At 47.2% G+C, this 26,831-nt stretch overlaps 1 protein-coding gene across 6 annotated transcripts in view; it reads left to right on the top strand.

Moving 5' to 3' along the window:
• SLC39A11 (solute carrier family 39 member 11) overlaps positions 1-26,831 on the top strand; it is a 382,284-nt gene that overhangs the window by 126,870 nt on the left and 228,583 nt on the right. For all 6 annotated transcript variants that reach the window (XM_081220292.1, XM_081220293.1, XM_081220291.1 and 3 more), the window contains one exon: positions 2,352-2,510. In XM_081220292.1, the coding sequence (XP_081076418.1) occupies positions 2,355-2,510 (156 nt within the window). In that variant the 5' untranslated portion in view covers positions 2,352-2,354. The remainder of the gene's footprint in view (positions 1-2,351; positions 2,511-26,831) is intronic.

The following is a 26,831-nucleotide window of genomic DNA, read 5'->3' as shown; positions in this document are numbered from 1 at the left end:
CCAGGGAAGTCCCCACATATTTCCTTTAAATAAACTTTTTTGGGGGCCCTATCGTCATTTCAGACAGGCAACCCAATCTCTTTTCTCTCTCTTTCTCTCTTTTTCTCTTTTGGCTGTGCCATGCGTCTTGTGGGATCTTAGTTCCGTGACCAGGGATCGAACCTGTGCCCTCGGCAGTGAAAGCGTGGAGTCGTAACCACTGGACTGCCAGGGAAGTGCCCAGGCAACCCAATCTCATTTCAAGATTGATCCTTGGTCATGTTCCAGTTTATGTGGGAGACAGGGAGGCTGGCGAGGAAAAGAAATGAAGGAAATCCATTTGGGTTCTGGATTTGACTGGAAGGATAAAGGATCATTGATTCTCAAAGAGGGGACCCACCTGAATCGTCTGGGATGCCTTTCCATTTCAAGCATCCCAGATTCTGGCAAACCCTCCCTTGAGAGGCACATCCCTTCTGCCTCACCTTGCATCACTTGTCCATGAGAATATTGTGTATTGCTCCCGTGCAGGGGACAGAAAAAAGATTGGTACCCAGTGATGCACAGGGATGGAAAGGAGCTTTGACAGAGGAGGTTGGACTTGGTGTTGAGAAGGCAATGGGGATCCGAGGCTGGGGAAGTACCCCAAGTGACAGTGACAAGGATGGGATGTGGGGAGGGACTGGAAGATGAGGTGAGTGGCCTTACTGGTGATATGGTCTAAATGGGAGGCCCTGAAACATGCAGGGATAGAGGTTGCTGGACATGCCTGTGCCTCTGTGCTGGTCATCCTTGGTGGGAGCTTACTGTGAATGGCAGTTACGGAGGGTTGTTGAATTCTAAAGCAAGTGAGACAAAGTCCAGTAAAGGGATGGATCAGCCCCTGGCATAGAGAAGGCTGCCACAAGCTTCCTTTGGTGGTCCCATGGAACTGAACTGATGAGCCGTTTTCATTGTTTCTGGGAATCTCTGAGGCAGGTGCAATTTTCTACGGGTGGCGCTCAGACTTTTTCTGGGAGAGTCCAGTGCCAAACCGGTGACTGTGTGTAGATGATGCATCAAAGAAGAGAAATCATTTTCTTTTTGCACAGATTTGTTCTTTATTGTTGCATTCGCAATACCTGGTTCCATCACCCTGAATGTTATTTTGGAGACGGATGATGCAGATTTTTTTTAAAGGCAAGCCATAGTTAATTTTAGAAACCCATTCAGTATTTTATATGTTAGTGCTGACTGTCATACGGTTGCAATGGGTAGTGGGTGTGCTCTAGCCAAGATGTCATGGTGTCTAAGAGTAAACAACTGTGGATGAGTGTTTCATTCACTAAATGCTGGAGAACCTTTGATCAAATTGACCTCCCCGAGATTTGAGTCCACCTTCAATTCTCCCTTTTCCCTTTTGTTTTTCCCCCTCATTGAGGTGATGATGGTCCCACTTTGCTCAGTTCCCTGGATCTGCCACTTCCTGGCTCTGTGACCTTGAGCAAATGATCCTATTACTTTGAGATTCAATTTCTTTATCTACAAATAGCAATAGAAAACAACATCTTCCTCCCAAAGCTGTTGGGATGGATAAAATAAGATATCAGATGTGAGGCTTTGGTCCCTGGAAATAGTAGGTGATCAGTAAATATAAGTTCCCTTCTTCCTTTTTAGAGATGAGAAAATTGATGAGACCGAGTTGACATAGTCTCACTGGTTGTCTTCAGATATGTCAAGGGCTGTCACATATCACAGGGGACAGACACCTTCCTTTAGTGCTCTGGAGAGCAGATGTGGTGCGAAGAGGTAAAAACCGAAGGGAGACAGATTTCAGCTCTACCTAAGGAAGAACTTTGTAGTAATTAGAGCTGTCTCATGTCCAAGGTAGTGGAGCTCAGGAAGTAGTGAGCAGTCTGGTCCTGGTGGTATTCAATTAGCAGAGAATTTCTCAACAGTGCTGCTCACCTTTGGGACCAGATAATTCTTTGCTGTCAGTGGCTGTGATGTGCATTGTGAGACATTTACCAGCTTCTCTGGCCTCTGCTCACTAGATGCTACTAGTAACCTCCCCCTCACCTCCAGCCCTACTTGTGACAACCAGAAATGTCTGCGGCAATGGTTGAGAACCACTGAATTAGAGGCTAGATGACAGCAAACTAGACTCCCTCTTCCCAAGGTCAACTCCATCCTACCCCAAACTGAGCTCTTCACAACATTAGAATTCTCAGGGTGGCTTTGTGCTTTGGCATAGTACCTACCACCCAGGATTAAAGGCCTAACCCAGGTGACACTGTGGGGTTCAGTCTGGGCCATAGAGAGCGAGGGAAGTCCCCACTTGGAAGGCCTTCAGGGGATGGTTTAATGGTTTGCTTCTTATCCTGGTTTTACAGGTCATGCTGGCCGCTTCCTATTGGTCGCTCCTGGCCCCAGCGGTGGAGATGGCTACGTCCTCTGGTGGCTTCGGTGCCTTGGCCTTTTTCCCTGTGGCTGTCGGCTTCACCCTCGGAGCTGCGTTTGTCTACCTGGCTGACCTCCTCATGCCTCACCGGGTGAGTACCACCCCGCTTTGGGCTCTTGTGCCAGGATGTGTCTAGCTCTGTGCCATAGATTTACTTCTGTTCAAACTTGACATGCCAACTCGTGTCTATGTTAAGTAGCCAGTGATATCGAAATAGATATTTCAAGCCACTGAGGGCTTTTACCTGGAGGAACGGAATTGTGACTTAATGCCTAAAAGAAAAGAAGCTCTAGGTCGTCTGACTCATCATCTCCTTAGTTACTACATTTTGATACGTTCAGATTTTAAATATCAGGTCTCATTATAAATATAGAGTACAGCTGACGTTGTGTGGTGCAACACTGCCTATACGAGTGGACCTGGACACTGGGGGAAGGGAGTGCCCATGACGGTGGTCCTGACTCTTAGAGAGCTTATGATGTCACCAGGGAGATAACAACACACCCATCTACAGCATAAGACTGTCGACAAAGCATCGCATGCACAGGGCTTATTCATAGGAGGGTGAGGCGGGGAGACCGGGCAGTAGGGCCTTGGGCTGCGCTCACTTCTGCCATGAACCGGTTATGTGTCCCTTCTCCCCGCTTCTCCTTCTTACGACTTGAGAGTAACTCCCTTTAGGGGCTGCCAAGTGAAAACTAAAAAAATTGAAAAAGGCACCAGAATTGGGGTGTGCCAGCGATTTAGCTTTTTTTTCTCTTTTTTTTGCCTAAATAGTGCTGGTGGGTTGGGTTTGGGGGATGAGCATGTACTTGCTTACAGAGAAGCACAAAGTAAACCACAGCCTGAAGTCTGGCTGTGGTCACGGAGCAGAGAGAGCCGAGGCCAGGCCGCGAGATCCTGACCCAGCGCCGTCGGCTAAAACTGGGTCGGCTGAAGGGTGGACGTCAATAGGACCCAGCGCGGGCATAAGTCACCTTCGCAGATGCAGTGTCCCAGCAACTCCCTGAGGTGGGCAGAAGGCCCCTGACAGACCTGAGCTGGTGCCTGAATCCTCTGTTCACCCAGGGTGGGAGGAGGCACGGGGGTGCACCGTGTGGAGGAGCTGAGTTTCTCTGCTGGGTCTCTGTGGGCAGGGTCAGGTCGGGCTCACTGGAGTCGTCTGGGCATGTACCCCAGGAGGTAGGCTCACAGCCTTCCCCCGGCCCACCTGCCTTCTTCTCCATTGGAACGTGGCCCAGACACTCGTGAGAAACTGATTACTCATGTCCCAGGACGGCCAGCCTCTGGCCCAAACAGCTGGATGTGATGGTTGGTTGGACAGCTGTGATGTTGTCTCGGAGGTGTGTCATTCTTGTTCATCGAAAGCGTGAACGGCCGTGTCGGTTTCTGCCCCCTGGGCCCTTTGCTTCCTTGTTGTCAAGGAACATCTGCTTGCTAATAGCTTTGAGAGGTCCTCAGTGTGGATTGCCATATTCTGTTCTCAAGTCCGCCCTGGTTATCTGTAAACTTGCTGCTGGAGTGTATTCTACTTGCCCTGGCAGGAAAATCTGGCAGCCAGGGGCCTTAACTCCTGAGCAGCAGACAGGGGGGCTGGCTCAGCTGCTCTGCACAGCCCCTGCTGGTCTCATTAGGCTCTTCCCACCTAGGCCCACCTGGGCTTCTAAGGCAGTATCTTGCAGAGGGCTCTTTGCAATCGTGAAGGGTCACCCTTCCCTGATACTGGAGCCAGGGAGTGGGGGCCAGGTGTATTTGACCAGCTGCCTGAATGTAGCAGCTTTCTCTGGGCAGTGTAAATAGTCATTCGGCCAATTTGTTCTGTGCAGCAGTACTTTTTTTTTTTTTAACCTTTTGCTTCCTGTTTGTTCTACTATATGCTTTGAATATAGAGAAGATCCCAGGGGAAAGTCTTGGATAGACTGCACAGAAAATTAGGCCTGGCTGGGGAGCGGTGGGTGAAGTTAATGGGTTTTGATCTTGAGTCCGTGTGGTTGACTGAGCAGCCAAGGGGAATACAGTCCTCTGTCGGGGAGAAAGCGGGGGCTAGAATTTGCTTTCAGAATGCTTGCTGCGATTGGAGTTTCGGAACCAGGAGTTCTGTGGGTCAGTTCAGACTGAGATCTTTTCAGTTTCCTGTTCATTCCGCCTTATGACAGAGCCCCACCGTGCAGCAGGTGGCCCAGGAAGAGGATGAAGTCGTGAGAGCAAAAGGCTTTGGCTGTGCTGGGGATGGAGGGGCTCATCCTGCAGAACAGGCCCCAGGGGAAAGGGGGACCTGCCTGCAGAAAACCCCACGGCCTCCTTCCTGTCCTCTGGGAGGACCGTGCATGGAGCTTGACGGGGTGAGAGGAAGTGACTCAGTCTCTGCCTTATTTTACCTGCAGAAGTGAGCCAGTGCAGGAGTCCGCTCAGCACAGACGTGTGGTTTGAGCGATTCTGACATTGACTCGTGACCCTCCAAGCACAGGTGCCACCGCCTGCCCACGTCAGAGATGTCCATCCTGGTTATACTTACACGTTCAGGGTGGCGAGACTCTGGGTGGGTGGGAAGGAAGGAGATGGTTAACAACCAACCCTGTTCTCCAACTCCATTTCCGTTCATTCAGCCCTTCTGATGTATTTGTGCCCCTTTTGGAGCGGGAGCACCATATTGCTCATGAAAAGGGTTTTACTCATAACAGCCTGTCAGGTTGAGCCCACTGTAGCTGTGTTAACTTCGGATGCATCAAATCGCTCCCTGAAAGGGTATTTATTTTCATGTATTTATCTGGGGATAGAGTAGAAAAGGCTCAAGCAGTAACTGTTAATGGGAAATGAGCTGACAGGGTTTTACAGAGGCTTTGCCAAATGATATCTTAATGAGAGGGCGAGAGAGGCGGGGTAGGCGAGGAAGGTGCAGTCCGCCAGGAAGAGGCCTGACAGGAGGACGCTGATGGCGAATGCGGCTCGGGCCAGCCTGAGCCCAGCACTCCCCTTGGATGGTTCTAGGGAGAAGGGGAATGGACCTTGAACAGCTGTTTGGAGATACTGACATTTTTATGACCTTTGCAGTTTGCTTCTGTATAAAGTTAAGGATGGCGGTGGGTGGGAAGACTTCACCTTTAGTTTAAAACTGTGATTTTCTGCTGGTGGGTAGAGGGGAGAGGAGGAGGAGGGTGGATGTGTGTCACCATGGCCTTGTGTGTTTTTAGTCATGTTAGTATTACATCAACACAGCACAAAAATCTCATTATAAAAATTAAACAAAATTTAACGTGACACTCCTTTCTTGCTATAGACTGTGTCCTCCCAAAATTCCAATGCAGTGGTATTTGGAGGTGGGGCCTTTTGAAGGTGACCAGGTCATGAGGGTGGGAGCCCTCACGAATGGGATTAGTGCCCCGATAAAGGAGCCCATTCTGCCACATTGGGACACGTACGCACTGTTTGTGAACCAGGACGTGGGCTCTCTCCAGACACTGAATCTGCTGGCACTTTGATCTTGGACTTCTCAGGCTTCAGAATTGCCAGAAATAAATTTCTGCTGTTTATAAGCCACCCAGTCGATGGTAATTTGTTAAAGCAACCTGACCGGGATAAGAGGCTCCCCTGTTCCCGTACTCTTCCCAAACCAGTCAACCATTGTCATCAGTTTAGTGGGTATCCTTCTAGATTTTTCTCTTTTTTTTTCTTTAAGAAAACGAATTATGTTGTGTCCTATAAATATCGAAATATAAACACTGTCCCCTATGCTTGTATTGTTCAAGTATGCTTTAAATCAACTCTATAGCTACATGAATCCTGACTCATTTATTTAGGCTTCCCTTCTCTTTGCTTATGTACGTGCATGCGTACATTTCACACAGTTGGAACCGTCTGTGCGTTCTCTTGTGTGTTATTTTAAAAATTTGAAACGATTTTTATCTACAGTCATTTTAGTACATATACCGCATCCTTCCATCTTGCTCTGTGCTTCTGCTTATGTATATATGTCCCTCTGGGAAATGTCATTTTGTTGTGTGTCTCCTGAAAAACAAGTGGTAACATCTTGGCTGTGTTGTTGACGCTTGCTTTTCCAGCTTTGCTTTACATCTTGGCAACCTTCTTTCTGGGAGATGTGTGTTCCCCGCCCCCTCCCCTCCCTCTCTTGGGATCTGACATCCGCAGAGACTGCCCAAGGACTGCAGGGGGAGGGAAGGTAGTGGTGTCTGACTCTGCCTGAGACCCTCGGGCGGGGCATCACAGCTGACAGCCCCGCCCAAACGTGCTCCGGGGCAGGAAAGTCAGCAAGCGATAGGGGTGCGACCTTCTCCTCAGTGCCCTCCTTCACGTGTCTGTGTCCCAATCCTGTTCAGTTTCTCTTAGTTTTCGCTGTGATGGCAAAGAAGATGCCTCCGCTAAAAACTTAAACGAGCAGGATGTGCGCATACCTTTAATAAGCACCTAACTATTGCTGGTGTCAATTTCTGGCCACTGGAGTCGCTGTGAGGGACCAGGTATGACAACTGTTTGGAAGTGACAGGTGATTATTTTCCCCCTCAGGGGTGATGCATGTTTTCCTCCTCTTCATAGATCCTTTCCATCTTTAGCGTTGTGATTCTGATTCTACTACTTTACGAACGAATACCTAACAGAGGAGGTAGGGGGTGGGGGAATGGCAAGAATCGCTACAGAAGGAGAAATCGCAGTGGCATCCACCTGTAGAGTCCATAGCATAATTCTGATATTATCAGATAAGCCCAGCTAGCTTCACAGTGAAAACCGGCTCCCTGCCTCAGTTTTAGCATCTCCTTTCTTTTGCTTTGCTGTGGTTTGAGATCTGCACTTCTATTTGATGCTCTAAGGTGCATCATGGGATTGATGGATGGTTGACATTTCAGCTGGCCTGGAGAGAGCCTCTGTCCAGCTGAATCACCGGGTTCCTCCAGCGTGGGGACGTGACCGTGTCATCAGAGGAGGCTGGGCGCGGGGGTGGATCGGGTGGCCCCGTTGTCTGGGAAACCAGGTGGAAGAGGGATGAGGTTTTGCAGACAGCCCTTTTGCTTAACTGTGTACCCATCTGTCCTCATTTTCTAGGTCTGCCATAACAAACCACCACAGACTGGGTGGCTGAAACAACAGAACTGTATTTCCTCACAGTTCTGGAAGCTAGAAGTCCAAGATCAAGGTGTTGTCAGGTGCCTCCTTCTAACCGTGTCCTCACGTGGTCTTTCCTCTCTGTGGGCATCCATGGTGTCACTCTGTGTGTCCAGATTCCCACTCCTGATAAGGGCAGCAGTCAGATTGGATTAGGGCGCAGCCTAAGGGCCTCCTTTTAACTTCATCACCTCTTTGGAGACCCCACCTCCAAATCCAGCGACATTCTGAGGTTCTGGGGGTTAGGGCTTCAGCATTTGAATTTGTGGGGTTGGGGGGAGCAATTCAGCACATAACACCATCCTCTCCATTTCTTTTGATATTTATGGTACTAAGATTGAGAGATAGCTCACCCTGTGGATATATGGAGGCCCTCAGTTCAGGCACTGGGTGTTCCGAGCAAGAGCAAGCTGGCACTTGATCGGGCACGCTGAGTGGGCAAAGCTCGCTAATGAATACACGACGCTAATGAATACTTCAGTTTCTAATGGAGCAAACCCGCGAGCTTGCTGGCATTGGAAGCCGTGGCTGGTGAGTCCTGGGCTGGGGAGCGTTGCCAAAACCTTGTCGTTCAGATGAGTCACCGACAAAGGAGCATTGTGAATCTTTTGTGAAAGCCAGTTTATTACATCACACTGGGGGGCTCTTGGCCCACTGATGCCGCAGGCCCTTCACAATGTGGTATTTGTAGAGAGCTGGCATTCAGGTCCCCCTGGATCCCAAGCACCCATTTCCAAGGTGCATGTGGAAGCCATGGCCGAGGTTGCTTCTTTTGCCTTTCGATGCATCCTGCAGCCTCCTGTGACTTTTAGGAAGATGCTCGGGTGTCGGTTTTGGTCCCGTTGGCATGCAGAGGGGCTCAAAAGGGGGTTGAGGCAGTCTCCTAGTGTGGTGTGCTTGCTGATTCTCAGGGAAAGCAGTGGGTTAACCATCCTGTGGATGCCTTGCTCGGTGCATTTACCTGCTGGGAACGCATATCACAGACTCCCTTCCTCTCCACTTGCTCCCTTTGATTTCTAAGGCTGGCGGGGGCGGGGGGCTGCTGTTCTACCCTTGTGTATGCCTGGGCGTGTTAGCTGCGCACCCAGTCCTTGCTAGTTGAGGCCACAGGAAAAATATCTGTGGCTTTGCAGCCAATGTCACAAGGCATCTGAGAGGGCCCAGTCAGAGCTTGGAAACCTACCTCTGTGGGTGCTGTGTATTCCCCAGGTACCTTCACTGGGTCTGGCATGAAGACATACACTTGCACACACACATGCACATGTGCGTGCACATGCACACACAGTGCACATGAAGCGGCCATTTCAGTACAGGCTGGCTTGCTGAAGGGAACTCCCCAAGCACTGAATGATCCTTGTTATTTTAATAAAGTAGTGGGGATTCTGGAACGCAAATAGGCATGGTTGGAACCTTCTAAGACTTGGACTTCCTTCTCCATGCTTAGAACACCTTTTCATAGTTTAGACCCTAAAGTGGTGACTGAATACTTGTATTCTCTTGCCCTCTGTTGAGCCAGGCGGCAAGATTATGAGAAATATCTAGAGACCACCATGTAAACTTATTGAACCACTGGCTGGTTGGCAAAGATGACGGAGGCAAAGATGATTTACGAGGCTGGCTGGCTAAAGGAATTGGGTGTGCGTTTCATCATAATTCCTTCCTCCCAAGGTGGGGCGGGGCGTGTCTGTCGGCTCACAGGTGTACCCCTCGCTAGGTGGCTGGTGCATCAGTGCCCAATAGAGCAGGTCCTGGCCACGCCTGTCCTGTCCGTCTTCTCTCAGATTGTGGTGGTGCTGGTGATAGTGTAGACGGCTCACCTCAAGGCTGGGGAATCATAACCCCAGAGGAGTTAGAGTTCTGATATCAAAGAAGAAAAGAAGGGGCGAAGTTTGGGGATGTAGATGTTGGTTTGGCCAGTTCTTTGAGAGGAAGGAGTTGGATTAAAGCCCCTGGAAGAGCTGAAGCGTTGTTTAGCTTTAGCTCGATATCCCCATAACAAGCCCTAGGGATAAATGACAGAAGGCATATCAACAACAGTAGTAAATGGAAACGCCCTCTGAAGATGCTCTGTGCAGCTCCACGCCTGCGGTTCCTTTTGTCCTGTGCCTTAGGACTGCGAGGAGGGGAAGGGATTTTCAGCCCTGTGTCTCAGAAGCACGCGTGTCTCCAGAATCCCAGCCAATCCCGTTCAGAGCCCCCCTTTTCCAGATGCATGGGTTAGCAATAGGAGGACTTACCTGGCCTCGACCTGAGCGAGACGGGGAAGTTCTGAATGTAATGCAAAAGCCAGCAGACCATTACCGCCATGCTGGCATGGTGCCCAGCTCAGAACACTGCCCCTCCAGCGTTTGCAGACTCTCTCCTCATTACCCTGCAGGGTGCACTTTGTGTGTTCCTGCAGCAGAAATCTTCCCTGGCAACCCCAGGTCTTGGTTCCGCTTGCCACCTCCCCCATCTTGCCCTGTCTGTTTCCTGTGCTGTCGTCACCGGTGGACCTGATCATTTGTGGCCTGAAGGCAGCGACACAGGTCTGCTCTGGTCTCCCCTGTGACCCCTACAATACCTGGGCCTCGTAGGTCTCCAGGAGGTATCTGATGAACGAATGAATGGAGATGTTGGGCAGATCAAAGGAGATCGTTGTTATGAAAACTCCTTAGAGCCTCAAAGTGGAAAGCGCTTTACAGCCATGAGGTATTTTCTGGAGGCAGATCCATGCTCCTTGGCAAGTGACCACTTTTGAGGCACTATAGACATGAGGCACAGATAGTTAAATAGAAAAACTTAATCTGATTTGAATCTGTCATATTCTTGTTCACGCTTTATTTGCTTTCTTAATTATGTTTGCCTAAGACTCTAAAGACTTACACTGCTGTTTAGAGTCAACATTTTCCTAGCAATTCGACCAGGAAGTGTGTTAGAAGGAATGAGGGTGGGGACGGGGTGGGAAGGAGCTGGGAAGTTGCCTTTGGTGCTTTAGAAAAATACTGGGGCTTCCCTGGTGGCGCAGTGGTTGGGAGTCCGCCTGCTGATGCAGGGGACACGGGTTCATTCCCCGGTCCGGGAAGATCCCACATGCTGTGAGAGCGGCTGGGCCCGTGAGCCATGGCCACTGAGCCTGTGCGTCGGAGCCTGTGCTCCGCAACGGGAGAGGCCACAACAGTGAGAGGCCCGCGTACTGCAAAAAAAAAAAAAAAAAAAAAAAAAAAAAATTACTGATGCCTGGGCCTCCCTCTGGAGGCTCTGAGTCATTGTGTCCCAGGTGGAGCCTAGGTATCTAAATGAAAACATCCCCACAGAGGCTCTGATGTTCAGCCGAGGTTGGTGACCAGCAATTGAAGGCAACTTATAACTTGCTTTGATTCAAGTGATGGTTTTTGGATGGTTCACTGCAATGCAAGTACCTTTCTCTTTCCCTTGGCAGCCAGAGTCTTACGATTTATTGCAAAGGACTCAGTAAAGAGGGAAAGAGGGGCTTCCTGCAGGTGATGAAGGTACAGTCTCAAGACAAAAGGGGGGAACTGACCTGCTTCTATGGGTTGCAAACTTCAGAGTGCACCAGAATCCCCTGGGAGGCTTCAAAAATGCAGGTGCATGGGTCCACCCCAGACTCAATGGCTTCTAAACTCCTGGGAGGCAGCCGAGGCATCCGCATTTTAAAATATGTCCCCCTGGGGCTTCCCTGGTGGCGCAGTGGTTGAGAGTCCGCCTGCTGATGCAGGGGGCGCGGGTTCGTGCCCCGGTCTGGGAAGATCCCACATGCCGCGGAGCGGCTGGGCCCGCGAGCCATGGCCGCTGAGCCTGCGCGTCCGGAGCCTGTGCTCCGCAATGGGAGAGGCCACAACAGTGAGAGGCCCGCGTACCACCAAAAAAAAAAAAAAAAAGGTCCCCCCTGGGGGACCTAATAGGTCCCACAGATCAATGAGAATAGGGCAAACCATACTCAATAAAAAATGAACAAATTATTTGATTAGGAATTTCAGAGGAGGAAACCCTAAAGGCCCAACAGATACGTGAAAAGATGTTCAACATCACTAGTAATTGGGGAAATACAGTTTAAATTCTCACCCATTACATTTGACAAAAAATGAAAAAAAATTGACAATACTATTTAACAAGATTTGGACAAATGGGAACCTGCGTGCACGGTTGGTGGGAGTGCAAATTAATTCAGCCATCTGGGTGAGTAATTTAGAAATATCCAGTAAAACTGAAGATGCATGTATCATGTGACCAAGCAATTCCAATTTCAGGGATGTGCTCTCTAAACATTCTTGCACATGTACACAAGGAGCCAGGCGTAGGAATGTTCCATTGCAGCGCTTCTTGTAATGGTGAACAACTGGAAATAAAATACCAGTCATCAGATGAGTGGATAATTAAATTGTGATAAATTCATAAAACGGTGTGCTAAACAGCAGTTAAAACACATGAGCTAGATCTATAAATCAGCATGGATAAATGTCCGATGTTTAGCAGAAACCAGAGGTAAGTTGCAGAATGCTGCACGTAGTAAAATACTATTTAAATTTTGAAATTGTGTCAAGTAACATTACCTGTTTTATATACAAATATTTTATATATAAACTTATAGGGACTTCCCTGGTGGCACAGCGGCTAAGAATCCACCTGCCAACGCAGGGGACGTGGGTTCGATCCCTGGTCCGGGAAGATCCCACATGCCGTGGAGCAACTAAGCCCATGCGTCACAACTACTGAGCCTGCACTCTAGAGCCCGTGAGCCACAACTACTGAGCCTGCACGCTAGAGCCCGTGAGCCACAGCTACTGAGCCCGTGCGCCACAACTACTGAAGCCTGTGTGCGTAGAGCCTGTGCTCTGCAACAAGAGAAGCCTGCGCACCGCAACGAAGACCCAACGCAGCCAAAAATAAATAAAATAAATTTATTAAAAAAAATTATAGGGCTTCCCTGGTGGCGCAGTGGTTGAGAGTCCTCCTGCCGATGCAGGGGACACGGGTTCGTGCTCTGGTCTGGGAAGATCCCACATGCCACGGAGCGGCTGGGCCCGTGAGCCATGGCCGCTGAGCCTGCGCGTCTGGAGCCTGTGCTCTGCAACGGGAGAGGGCACAACAGTGAGAGGCCCGCGTACCGCAAAAAAAAAAAAAAAAAAAAAAAAAAAAAATTATATAAGCTCGTCTATGAAAAGTGTAAAAACCCGGCTAAGAAGGGTACCCATGAGCTTTTCCAGATATTTAGTATCGCTAAGTGGTAGGAGGAGAGAGGAACTTCAATTCTTTCTGCAACATTTTATTTTAAAAAATCTGAATCAACTAGAGTAAAAAGCTAAGCTTTATTAACTGTAGGTGGGAGGTTCATGGATTTTGATCTTGTTATTGTCTGTTCATCTCTGAAATAGCTCCTTAAGGAGGAGTCTTAGAAACTATAGATAAAATTGTAAATAATAAAAATAAATGACATCAAAATGAAGGAAGAAAATTGTATTTGACAGTGGATCAGTGGAGTTTGTGTTTTCATGTAATGGTTACCAAAACATCTTCCACATTTTTTAGTAATGGTCCCTAGCCTTGGACAGTCATATAAAGTACTCTTAAATTTTTTTATATAGGCTATTAAAAAATCCGTAAGATTTTGGGGTGTGTGTGTGTGTGTGTGTGTGTGTGTGTGTTTATGTTGGGGGAGGGAGATAATAATTATAAAATCCTAAAATTAAAAGGAAATGCCGGGCTTCCCTAGTGGCGCAGTGGTTGAGAGTCCGCCTGCCGATGCAGGGGACATGGGTTCGTGCCCCAGTCTGGGAAGATCCCACATGCCGTGGAGCGGCTGGGCCCGTGAGCCATGGTCGCTGAGCCTGTGCGTCTGGAGCCTGTGCTCCACAACGGGAGAGGCCACAGCAGTGAGGCCCGCGTACCACAAAAAAAAGAAAAAAAAAAAGGAAATGCCTACCTTGAATATATTTACACCATTATACTTGAACCCCACCTGTTTTTTTAGTCTTTCTGGTCATTTCGTAGCAACTGTTGTTACATTGCTAATTTTGATAACTACTGAGAATCAAGCTGTCAAAATGTGGCAGTCTTCAGGTCTGTAACTGGTTGTAAGAATTGATTCTCAGTGGTCATCAAGGTACTGCACTGGTTTGAATTCCAACGTTCTAACTTGAAAACCAGGCAGGACACGAGGGCAGTCCACATCACCAATTCTTATTTTGTTAATTAAGTTCTCAGCCTAATGCTTGCTCCTGAGATGGAATGTTTGTGATGTTATGCCTTTCATGTAATGAGATAGGTAAGCCATTTACAGCATCATCCTCAAATAGTCCGATAGTATGTGCAGCATTATCCATTTTTATGCTTTGTAATTTAGGATGCCTTCTCGCCAAAATAGAAAATTGATGACTGGAGAGCCTTTTACAAGAACATTCATTTTATCCTAGGTGACAGTAATGACCCCAAATAATTGAGTTTTGTGATATCCATACGTGAAGACCATCTTTGGAAGAACAATATCCCAGGACTCAAATACTGATGGATACTCTTCTGCAGTGGACTGTGTTTAATTTTCAAGGCGGGAACTTATTTTTCTCTTCATGAATGCAAAAGTCTACATCTTGAAACAGTAGAATGAGAAAAGCTGTCTTCACTCAGAGCCTGGCTTGGTAAACTATAGGAGATGAGGGTGCATGACAGATTGTCAGTATAAGTTAACATACTTCCCAAACACAATGCTAATTTCTTAGAACAGAAGATGCTCTTTTAGAATTCTATTAAAATTCTATTAAAAGATAAAAACAAAGACACCAGACTGCATTGTTTAAAGGTAATCTCTAGCCTTAAGACATATCTTGGGGTGGTGTAAACAGAATGATTTGACATAAATGGAGTATTTATAACCTTGCTGTTAATCATGTTTTAAGGCATGATAATTGCTCCAAGCAATTTAAGAGACACTTGGACCGCTGCTCATTATTCATTGTTACCATGGGAAAATCATTTCATTGCAAATAAAAGTAATAAGCAATTAGAGGAAAGGAGATACCAGAGTAAAGAAAACAGTCTAAGATGCAGCCAAGATCTGGCTGTGCTGTGGAACTCCAACCTCTAGCATTTAAGGAGGATGGCTGACTGTTTTCTTTTGTTGTTGGTGTTTTTTCTTTTCAACTGATGTTGGACTTTATTAAACTTAAATCTTCTACTCTGTGAAGGACATTGTTAAGCGAATGAAAAGATAAGCCAAGAGACTGGAAGGAAATACTGGTAAAACAAATGTTTGATATAGGGCTTATATCTAAAATATACAAATAAACCTTAAAACCAAACCATAAAGAAATAAACAAATCCAATTTACAAATAGGTAAAAGATGTGAACAGACAACTTGTCCAAGATGGTGTACAGATGGCAAATAAGTATATGGAAAAATGCTTAATATCTATTGTCATTAGGGAATTTCAAATTAGGACAACAGGGAAATACCACTACACACCTATGACAACGAAAAAGAAGGTCAGGGGGAACATGCAGTACATATTGCTGGCGAGTATTGTTTCGTTTTTCTTTTTGTGTATTGTGGTAAAGAACACACAGTATAAAATTTACCACTTAACTGTTTTTAGTGTACAGTCCAGTAGTGTCAGTTATGTTCACGTTGTTGTGAAACAGACTTCCAGAACTTGCTCATCTTGCAGACCGGAAGCTCTATACCCATCAAACACCAGTCGCCCGTTTCCTCCCCCCCGTAGTGGTTCCCTGGTAACCATCATCCTACTTTCCTGTTTCTATGAACTTGACTACTGTAGATACCTCGTATCAGTGGAATCATATAGTATTTGTCCTCTTATGACAGGCTTTTTAAAAAAAAATAAACTCATTTATTTATTTATTTATTTATGTCTGCGTTGGGTCTTTGCTGCTGTGTGCGGGCTTTCTCTAGTTGTGCTGGGAGGGGGCTACTCTTCACTGTGGTGCACGGGCTTCTCATTGTGGTGGCTTCTCACGTTGCAGAACATGGGCTCTAGGTGCGTGGGCTCAGTAGTTGTGGCTCATGGGCTCCAGAGTACCAGCTCAGTAGTTGTGGCGCACAGGCTTAGTTGCTCCACGGCATGTGGGATCTTCCTGGACCAGGGCTCGAACCCATGTCCCCTGCATTGGCAGGCGGATTCTTAACCACTGTGCCACCAGGGAAGTCCCTGTGACAGGCTTATTTCACCTAGTATGTCCTCAAGGTTCATCCATGTTGTAGCATGTGTCCGAATTTCCTTCCTTTTTAAGGTTGAATAATATCCCACACACTGTGTGTGTGTGTGTGTGTGTGTGTGTGTGTATGCCACGTTTAGTTTACCCATTCATCTGTTGATGAATGTTTGGATTGCTTCCACCTCTTGGCTATTGTGAGTAGTGCTGCTATGAACATGAGTTTGTAAATATCTCACCGAGATTCTGCTTTCAATTCTTTGGAAACCCAGAAGTGGGATTGATGGATCGCATGGTAGTTCTGTTTTTAATTTTTTGAGGAAACTCCATACTGTTTTCCATAGCAGTTGCACCGTTTTACAATCTCACCAACAGTGCACAAGGGTTCCAGATTCTCCACATTCTCAACAAAACTTGTTCTCTTCTGTTGTTTTCTCTTCCCTTCCCTTCTCTCCTTTTCTTTCGTGATGTCCCCTCCCTCCCTCCCTCCCTCCCTCCTTCCTTCCTTCCTTCCTTCTTTGATAGTAGCCATCCTAATTGGTGTGAGATGATATATCATTGTAATTTCTGTTATGATTAGTGATGTTGAGCATCTTTTCATAAGTTGGCCATTTGTGTAGCATCTTTGGAGAAATGTGTATTCAAGTCCTTTGCCCATATTTTAATAGGGTTATTTGACTTTCTGGTTGACTCTTTTCCTATCCAGGCTTTTCAGTTTAATTTACTGGGGAAGAAATTTCTTTTCAAATATGGCACCTCTGTTTTTTTAATTGAAGTATAGTTACTGTACAATATTATATAAATTACAGATGTACAATATAGTGATGCACAATTCTTAAAGGTTATATTCCACTTATAAAATATTGGCTATATTCCCCGTGTTGTACAATATATCCTTGTAACTTATTTTATACATAATAGTTTGTACCTATTGATCCCCGGCCCCTATACTGCCCCTCCCCTCTTCCCTCTCCCCACTGGTAACCACTAGTTTGTTCTCTACATCTGTGAATCTGTTTCTTTTTTGTTATATTCACTAGTTTGTTGTATTTTTTAGATTCCACATATAAGTGCTATCATACAGTATTTGTCTTTCTCTGACTTATTTCACTTAGCATAATGCCCTTCAAGTCCATCCATGTTGCTGCACATGGCAAAATTTCATTCTTTTGTTATGGCTGAGTAGTATTCCATTGTGTATATATTTATATATACCACATCTTTATCCATTCATCTGTTGATGAACACTTAGGTTGCTTCCATATCTTCACAATTGTAAATAATACTGCTATGAACATTGGGGGGCATGCATCTTTTCAGATTAGTGTCAGATATATACCCAGGAGTGGAATTGCTGGGTCATATGGTAGTTCTATTTTTAGTTTTTCTGAGAAACCTCCACACTGTTCTGCATAGTGGCTGCAGCAACTTATACATTCCCACCCACAGTGCACGAGGGCTCTCTTTTCTCCACATTCTCACCAACATTTCTGTTTGTGTTCTGTCTGACGATAACCATTCTTACAGGTGTGAGGTGATGTCTCATTGTGGTTTTGATTTGTATTTCCTTGATAATTAACGATGTTGAGCATCTTTTCATGTGCCTGTTGCCCATCTGCATTTCCTCTTTGGAAAAATGTCTATTCAGTTCTTCTGCCCATTTTTAAAATAGGGTTGTTTGTTTGTTTGTTTTTGATGTTGAGTTGTATGAGCTGTTTATATGTTGGCTATTAATCCCTTATCAGTTATACCATTTGTAAATATTTTCAGTAGGTTGTCTTTTTGTTTTGTAGATGGTTTCCTTTGCTGTGCAAAAGCTTGGCACCTCTATTTTAAAAAGTGAAAATCAGTGGCAAAATAGAATCTTCCTCCTAAAAGAAATCAACTGTTTATAGTTAACTTTAAAAAAAAAACTTTTGATTTCATAGGATGAAAGATAGCTATACTTGCAAAATGAACACTTGGCTATTTAAAACACAAGCCTGGGAATTTTTTCATTTGTTTTAGATCTACTCAGCTAACAGACAAAGAAAAAAAATAGAAACCAGTTACCATCTTTTATGTGTATCTCTTTTCTGGTTTATGGACACTTTTAAAACCATCCATGCTGTGGCTCAAATGTAATGTAAACTAGTTGCTCCTCTAGGGTCCAGGACAAGAACATTGGAAGAAACAGTCTGTCCTCCCCCCCACCCCCGCTGTTTATTTTTAAAAGATGTCATTTTTTGGATGGGCGAGTGGATGAGAGATACCCTTTCTGCTTGACTTCATTTTTTTTTTTTTTTTTTTTTTTGGGCTGCGTTGGGTCTTCGTTGCTGAGCGGGGGGCTACTCTTCATTGTGGTACGCGGGCTTCTTACTGCGGTGGTTTCTCTTGTTGCGGAGCACGGGCTCTAGGCACGCGGGCTTCAGTAGCTGTGGCACACAGGCTTTAGTAGTTGTGGCTCGTAGGCTTCAGTAGTTGTGCCTCGCGGGCTTCAGTAGTTGTGGCACACAGGCTTCAGCAGTTGTGGCACATGGGCTTAGTTGCTCTGTGGCATGTGGAATCTTCCCGGACCAGGGCTCGAACCCGTGTCCCCTGCATTGGCAGGCAGATTCTTAACCAGTGTGCCACCAGGGAAGTCCCTCTGCTTGACTTTAGAATGTCACCTTTCTCTGTAAATTTCATAAATTTGGGAAATGGGGAAGGACCTGGAGACAGTATTCTGGTTCAGAACTTTGTCTTCACTCAAAGGAAAAAAAAAATCTTTTTCAGAGATTTTTCGTAGAAATCTAATGCAACCCACATGTTCCTGTAATAGCCCATTCTTGTTCTTTTTTCAGGGCATGGGGAGCATTTTTTTTTTTTTTTTTTTTTTTTTTTGCTGTACGCGGGCCTCTCACTGCTGTGGCCTCTCCCGCTGCGGAGCACAGGCTCCGGACACACAGGCTCCGCGGCCATGGCTCGCGGGCCCAGCCGCTGCGCGGCATGTGGGATCTTCCGGGATAGGGGCACGAACCCGTGTTCCCTGCATCGGCAGGCGGACTCTCAACCACTGCGCCACCAGGGAAGCCCGAGCATTTTTAATATGGCTCAGTTTGCCATGGGGAGCAGTAGATTCCTCTCATTGAGTTCTTCAGCGGATTGTGGGCTGAATTGTTCATTCTGTTCTATTTGGCGCGAATCAGAGTCTTTGCTAAGTGCCCATTCAATCAAGTTGAATATACTTTACACAAGTCCTTCTGGTAAATACTTAATGAGAGAGAACTTTGGGTCTCTGCAGAGCTCCGTAATATCCTATCCTCTTATTCTTCCCATTCTTGTATAAAAAACTGTAGTCATTGTAGTTGAAGACAGTAACTCGGGCATCCCTTAGTTTTTTTGGGGGCTAAGTAGCACTTATTGAGTGCTTACTGTGTGCTAGGTGCTGTTCTAAGCCGTGCCTGTGTATTAACTCATTGTCTTCCATCCCATGAGGCAGGTACTGACTGCATCGTCCCCACTTTCCAGATCAAAGACTTGAGTCCCAGAGTGGTGCCCTGAAGGAGCGCAGCTGCAGTGTCCATGCCGTTGACAACTCTGCAGTGCTGTCTCTCAATTCTCATTTGTTGATCCTTTCCTCGAGCATCTGCAAGTGTCTTTCACACCTGAAGGTGTACACCATTTGCCTAGGGAATCTCGCTAACATGCAAGATTCTGATTTGGTGGGTCCGGGGTGGGCCCGGGATTCTGAATGTCTTACAGGCTCCCAGGTGAGGCTGGTGTTGCTGGTCCCTGGGGCCCGCTCGGAGCGGCTAATGGTGGAGGATACAGCTGTGTAGCAGTGATGGAGTCCAGCGGTTGGAGGGCCCCTGGAAGAGTCGGTGGTGGGTCAGTGCTCGGCAGGGGGCTTCTCATACCCGACCCTTTGATATTCTGATTTAGGAGGCCTGGGGTAGTTCTCAGACATCTGTATTTCTTTCTTTTCTCTTTTTTTTAATTAATTAATTTATTTTTGGCTGCGTCGGGTCTTCATTTCTTGTGTGTGGGCTTTCTCTAGTTGTGGCAAGCGAGCGCCACTCTTCATTGCAGTGCGCGGGCCTCTCACTATCGCGACCTCTCTTGCTGCGGAGCACAGGCTCCAGACGCGCAGGCTCAGTAGTTGTGGCTCACAGGCGTAGTTGCTCCGCGGCTTGTGGGATCCTCCCAGACCAGGGCTCGAACCCATGTCCCCTGCATTAGCAGGCAGATTCTCAACCACTGTGCCACCAGGGAAGCCCAGACATCTGTATTTCTAAGAAACTTCACCGAGGGCTTCGGATGCACAGCCAGGTTTGGGAACCCGCAGAGCTAGTCCGGCTCCCCAGCTGTGGTTTGAATCTCTGCCTCAGCATCTCCCTGTGTAGGTCGTGCAGAGACTGGTAGGTCCCGCTTTTAGAGGCAGCTGCCAGTGCCCTCCTGCCTTGTGGGGAACTGGGGTCTCCATGGAGAGTGTATTAGTTTCCTAGGGCCGCTGTAACAAAGTGCCACACACTGAGTGCTTTAAACAACAGACATTTATCATGTCAGTTCTGGAGGCTAAAAGGCTGGGTTCAAGGTGTTGGCAGAGCCATGTTCCTGAAAGCTCCAGGTAGTTCTTTGGCTTCTGTGTGTCTCTGTCCCTTTAAACAAATTTCCCCTTTTAATAAGGACGTAGTCACGTTGGATTAGGGCCCACCCTAGTGATCGCATCTTACCTGATCATCTGCAAAGACACCATTTCCAAATCAGGTCACGTTCACAGGTACTGGGGGTTAGGGCTAGAGCATCTTTTGGGGGGACACAGTTGAACCCATAACAGGGAGGTAGGGTACATATAACAGGGGGGTTAATAGATGCCATATTAAAATGGCAGACATTGGCATTAATAGGGGAGGAATGAAATTGGGGCTCCATGCTAGTCAGAAGGGTTTGGATGGAAATGAACATCTCAGATGAGCGCCGCTTGACGTTGGGGGGTACAGCAACCAGCCTTGCCAGTGGAGCTGTGGGCGGACACTCAGAGAGCGATGGTGTGACCTGATCCCCTCCAGGTGCCTCCAGCTCTTTCTGCCCAGCCTGTTTATGGCTCTCCTTCCCCGACCACTTCAGGCCAAGCAGCTCATTGCCTTGTACCTGGTGCCACGCTGAGTGGGCACACTCATGGGTGATTTGCAGCCCTCGATGAGTTAATGACCTTGTGCCCAGCCGGCCGTAGGCTGGGCCACCTGGCGCTCTGATGAACTAAATCAGTACAGGCTAAATTGTTAGGGGGAGCGACTTCTTAGTTTCCTAACCAGAGAAGATTGATTCTATAAGAGGATTGTTGCTGCTGCACACAATTCGCCAGTTACTGGTTACCAGAATCATTAGCTTTAGAAGTAAATGAAATAGACTTGGGATATTGTTAACATTTCATATAAACACATGGCCTTCCTCCTTATTCATTTAGTCTTCTGTTTCCAGGGGGAAATGGTGGATGACTCAGGGCCTGATGAAATACTTCGTGGCACAAGGGACTGGCTGCCAGATGCGCTGTGACGGTACTTTTCTTGGCTTCTGTAAAAGGCTTTGCCCGACTGCAGTGGTTCTCACACCTTAGCTCGTGAATCGCCTGGATTGCTGGGCCCACCCCGCAAGAGGGTGAGGGTTCAGGAGGTCTGGAATGGGGCCTGAGCATTTGCATTTCTAATGAGTGCCTGGGTTTTTGCTGAGGCTAGTCCTGGTCTCAAAGTGACCCCACTTTGAGAACTGCTGCTCCCCCCCAAATAAAACCCAGGCCCCTGGGAAGCTTCTTGGATTCAGTGTGCCTAAGCTTACTCCCAGAGAAAAGGAGTCTTTTTTTGGCTGCGGTGGGTCTTCGTTGCTGCGCGTGGGCTTTCTCTAGTTGTGGCGAGCGGGGGCTACTCTTTGTTGCGGTGCGCGGGCTTCTCATTGCGGTGGCTTCTCTTGATGCAGAGCATGGGCTCTAGGCACGCCGGCTTCAGTAGTTATGGCACGTGGGCTCAGCAGTTGTGGCTCGCGGGCTCCAGAGCATAGGCTCAGTAGCTGTGGCACACAGGCTTAGTTGCTCTGCGGTATGTGAGATCTTCCCGGACCAGGGATCGAACCCGTGTTCCCTGCATTGGCAGGCGGATTCTCAGCCATTGCGCCACCAGGGAAGTCCCTCTCGGTTATTCTTATAGACTGATTCTCCATGCAAACTTTAGAATCAACATTCTAGTTTCAGTAACATCTTGTAGGTATTTTTATGGGGTTTGTTTCAAATTTATAGATTCATTTAGGCAGAAGTGACAGATGTAGGATGATGAGACTTCCTATCTAAGGACAAGGTATGCAACTCCACTTATTCAAGTCATTGATTATGCCTCTCGGTAGCATTTTCAGTTTTCTTCATCAGGATTTTTCATATTTCTCTTTGAGTGTATTCCTGGGTATTGCATTTCCTTTAGTTTCTGTTGTAAATGGGATCTTTTCTTTCATAGTATATTCTATCTGGCTATTGCATAGGAAAATTATTGATTTTTCCAAACTATTTGTACTGAACTGCCAAAGTGAAAACTCTTATTGACAGTTATTGTTCTTTTTTTTTTTTTTTTTTTTGCAGTACGCGGGCCTCTCACTGTTGTGGAGCACAGGCTCCGGATGCGCAGGCTCAGCGGCTATGGCTCACGGGCCTAGCCGCTTCGCAACATGTGGGATCTTCCCGGACCAGGGCACGAACCCGTGTCCCCTGCATCGGCAGGCGGACTCTCAACCACTGCGCCACCAGGGAAGCCCAACAGTTATTGTTCTTTAGATGATTCTCTGACTTATGTATATATAATAACATCTTTATCAGTAATTTTGGTTTCCTTTTGTCTCCAATCTGAGTGATGGGGCTGCCTGACTGGGAACAGCAAAAAGCCTATGGATACAATGAAGTTCTGGAAAATAGCCCAAATAATTCAAAATATTTGACACTGAAATTGGGGCAGATGTGGGGAAGTTCATTAGCACAAGACTTGTTTTTTTTTACAAAAGAAAGAAAAAGGGTAAGATTGGCTTTATATTTGAGCAGCTCTTATGGGAACACTAATGTTTTTGTCGTCATGCTCTCTGGGGGTTTTATAGCTGTTTTGCCATAAAGCCATCTATCCTATGGGTTTATCTTTCATCATAAGTTGGGCCCTTTTAGCTCTAGCTGATATTTCCTGCTTTGTTTAAGCAATAACTGAACCCAGCACTGTTCCAGGCATGGTGGAGAAACAGAGGAGAAAGGGAGGTCCATGTCCTCCAGAACTGTACAGACTCTTGGAGGAGACAAAAACCATGCCCTTTGGGACTTCCCTGGTGGTCCAGTGGTTAGGACTCGGCACTTCCACTGCCGGGGGCCCAGGTTCAATCCCTGGTCAGGGAACTAAGATCCCGCAAGCCACTTGGTGTGGCCAATAAACAAATAAAACGAAACAAACAAACAAAACCCGTGCACTTAAAGGGCAAGAGGGCAGTTCAGGATCTCAAACAAACCGTAGGGAGATGGGGTCATGTGTATCACACAGAAGTGTGCTTGTGTTTGGGCATCTTTTTAAAAAGTATTTGTTTGTTTGTTTGTTTGTTTATTTAGGCTGCGCCGGGTCTTAGTTGCGGCACGTGGGATCTTTTAGTTGCGGCATGTGGACTCTTAGTTACGGCACACATGTGGGATCTAGTTCCCTGACTAGGGATCAAACCCAGGCCCCCTGCATCGGGAGTGCGGAGTCGTTACCCACTGCACCACCAGGGATGTCCCTACAACTTCAAGTTTGATGATTTCAGAAGACTAGCTGTTTGGCAGATATTTGATTATTGATTGGAAGCTAAAGAGGAGAAGAGAAGGTTTGGAGCATCTGCTGTGAAGAGTTAAGTCATGAAGTTGGAGACTGGATGTGGACTTGTTAAAATGTGTCCAGCCTCTGTTGTTAAGTAAGCTTCTGTGACTCAGATCTCTCTGGATCTGTCGTTTTGTCCAAGATCAACCTACAGAACAGGCAGGGGCAGAGAGACAGGGTGCTCAGAGGAGCAGAACAGAGAAGGTGCATGTTTACTGGATGCCCTTCACAGCCAGGCATCCTGAGCCACACAGTGCACAGGTGATTTTCTTTAAACTTTAGAACCACAGGCAATATTTGCTCCTATTTCATGGTTGGTGAAACCCAAACTTGGAGTAGTTAAATAATGTACCCAAGGTTAAATGGCTTAAAAAAAACAAAACAAAAAAAAACGGTGAAGCTGTGCCTTGGACCCCATTCTGTCTGACTTCCAAAGCTCTAATCCTGTGTTTTCAGGACAGTGAGGATAATTTCGTGTTCACCTCATAGGGCTGGCTTTGCAGAAGGTTGGATGAATGAGAGTCTAGCGTACCAGCAAAAGGAGCATTGCAGCAGCTGTTGAAGTGTCCTGGGTGGGGAGGGGATCCATGGGGTGACCGTATGAACCACAGGGACAGGACCTAAAGGTGAAGGGACCTGGTGGCCTCCGGGCAGACGGTCCACCCAGTATGGAAATCTTGGCTTCAGTTTGTCTAACAGGTGGTCATGGTGCCCTCTGTTCTTGGACAATTCTATGAACCGGAAACCTATTATTTCGCAAAATGATGTATTCTATTTTTGAACAATATTGAGTAAGGTAGTTCTTTTATTTTTCTCTTAAAACGAGACAAAGGAGTGGGACAAAGCAGAGGTGAGAAATGGATTCTAGAATCCTGCTTGGCTTCAATGAATGGCTTTTTCTTATAAGGCAGGTGACCTAAAAACTTTGTGATGTTCCCTAGATGTCAGGCTTGCAGTCAGAGAGCTCTTCAGAGTAAGTTAACAGCCCCAGGTTCCCAAATAGGGAAGCAGTCACTTGAGGGATAGAGGGCATTTTGCCAGCTGGGAAACATAGCTTAGGAAGTATCCATTGGAGACTTAAATGGCTTTTAGCAAACTCAGCAGAGCCTTTGCAGAGGAGAAACCAAGCGTGCAGAAGTATCTCAAATGCTAACCAGACTAAAGCCTCCTTGAGCTGGAGTGAATATGTTTAAAGCAAGTAAATCAGCCATTTGATATGATTTTCTTTGGCTTATCCTGGGCTTGAGTATCAAAGGGGCAATGGCATAACCGCTTTTGGAGTCCCTGACTTTTCTGTTTGTTTGTTGAATTCTTGGTCTTCTTGGGCAAAGACTCACCAGATGGCAACTGGAATGGGAAAGTAAGCCAAAAAGGGGTTGTTAGATGCCCAGTGTAGGCAGAAAGTGGTTTGCTTAGTGAAGGTTCCTCTAGTGATGGCGGGCTCCTGAGACGGTAGGTCTCAGAGCTTCAGGGAGGTGACACTCCAGAAGCCTGAGTCTAGGGCATTATTGTCCTTGCCAGTCAAGGAGAGAGAGCCATGCTCTGTACCTCAAAGGCCAACCAGGAAGCCAGCTCAACGAGAGTCTGAAAAGTCTTTTGGGATGGCCATTGCTGGGAACTCTAGGGATTCCTGGGTGGACCCTGCTCGGAGGGCTCCTGACCAAGCTGGTGACCTTCTCTTCTTTATGGTCTGTACACCTCCCTCTCCATCCCTTTTCCTGTTACCTCAAAGTTACTGTTGGAGCCAAAGTTTCCTGTTACCTCCAAGTTACTGTTGGAGTTACTGTTGGAGCCGTAAATGTCATAGTCCTGGTATTTATGGCCTCTTGGGTGGTGGGAAGTGCATGGGTGGTGATCGTGAGAGCAGAACTCTGGAGTCAGATCGCCTGGCTTTTATTTCCCAGCTCCTCCAAGATTTACCGTGTGTGTATCCTTAAGGAAGTTCATTCAGCTCTCCAAGTCTTAGTGTCCTCATTGGTAAAATGAGGACAAAAAAATCACTTTTGGGGCTTCCCTGGTGGCGCGGTGGTTGGGAGTCCGCCTGCCGATGCGGGGGAGGCGGGTTCGTGCCCTGGTCCGGGGAAGATCCCACATGCCGCGGAGCGGCTGGGCCTGTGAGCCATGGCCGCTGGGCCTGCGCGTCCGGAGCCTGTGCTCCGCAACGGGAGAGGCCACAGCAGTGAGAGGCCTGCGTACCGCAAAAAAAAAAAAAATCACTTTTGCCCCCATAGGATCGTTTGAGAGAGTTAAATGAAAATATCCACGTAAAGCAATAATCTCAGTGCCTGACATTTCAGCTAATAATAACTATTATTATCTTAAGCGAGACTCTTTTAGCAAAAATAACTGCCTTCTTGTTTAAGGAAAACTCAAGAGCCTGAGGTTCTAGGTTGGAGGATGAGTCCACGGCGGGCACCTGACGAGATCCAGCTCTTTCCCCGACCTTCACTTGGACTGATATCACTCCCCCTTTAACATGAAAGTATGGACCCAAATGCCTGACCCTTCTTTGCTGAGATAGGCTGACGTTTTTAGAGGCTTTGTTAACGATGGAGGGAGGATACCAAGGAAATAAGCAAGAAGGCTAAGAACATCCAGCCTGCAAAGTGCAGGTTCACTCCCAGGATCGCGGGACCTTCACTCTTTCACACGACAAGTGACACAGCTACAGTCCGTCCCCAGAGGGTCGGCACAGCCTCACAGGCATTTTGCCTCTACCCTTTTCTTCCTCACTTTCCACTTTTCTCTGTGTGGCGCCATCAAGGTCAAGGATGCCGAAGAGTGAGGCTCCCCCAGAGCACTTTCTCTGCCTGAAGATTCTCCTTCAGGTGCCACACCTCAGAGAATCTGGACTCTGTTTCATGGTAGAGTGTGGCCTTCCCTTACATCTTCATCCTTCCTCCTCCTTAACGACCAAAAGATGCTTGTGACCCCACAGTGGGAAATAGCCCACTGGCTCATTGACACCTCTTTCCTGATTTCTCCAGGTCTCCTCGGCAGCGTTTGCTGACTCTCTGCTCCAGGGTGTAGCACCTGTTCCCTCCAGGTACCCTGGCTGGCACTGGCTCTACTGCAGGGTTCTGGCTGCACTTTGGCTGGGAGTCCACTTAGGTGCGAGGAGCCGTGATTCAGCTGGACAGAAAAGGGGCTTCACCTCCTAGTGTGTCTTCTGGCCCTGCATCTACTTAGGGGTGGAAGCATTTTGACAAGTGGACTGTTCCCACTCCCGGTGCCTCTGTAGCCGCAAGGAAGGCAGTTGAGTTGAGTAACTGTTCTTCTGAGGGGTGTCCCCGGGCTCTCGGAG

Source organism: Mesoplodon bidens (assembly GCF_964165515.1).
Source record: "Mesoplodon bidens genome assembly, chromosome: 19".
Taxonomy (NCBI): Eukaryota; Metazoa; Chordata; class Mammalia; order Artiodactyla; family Ziphiidae; genus Mesoplodon; species Mesoplodon bidens.
This window is presented reverse-complemented; position numbering and strand designations above follow the sequence as displayed.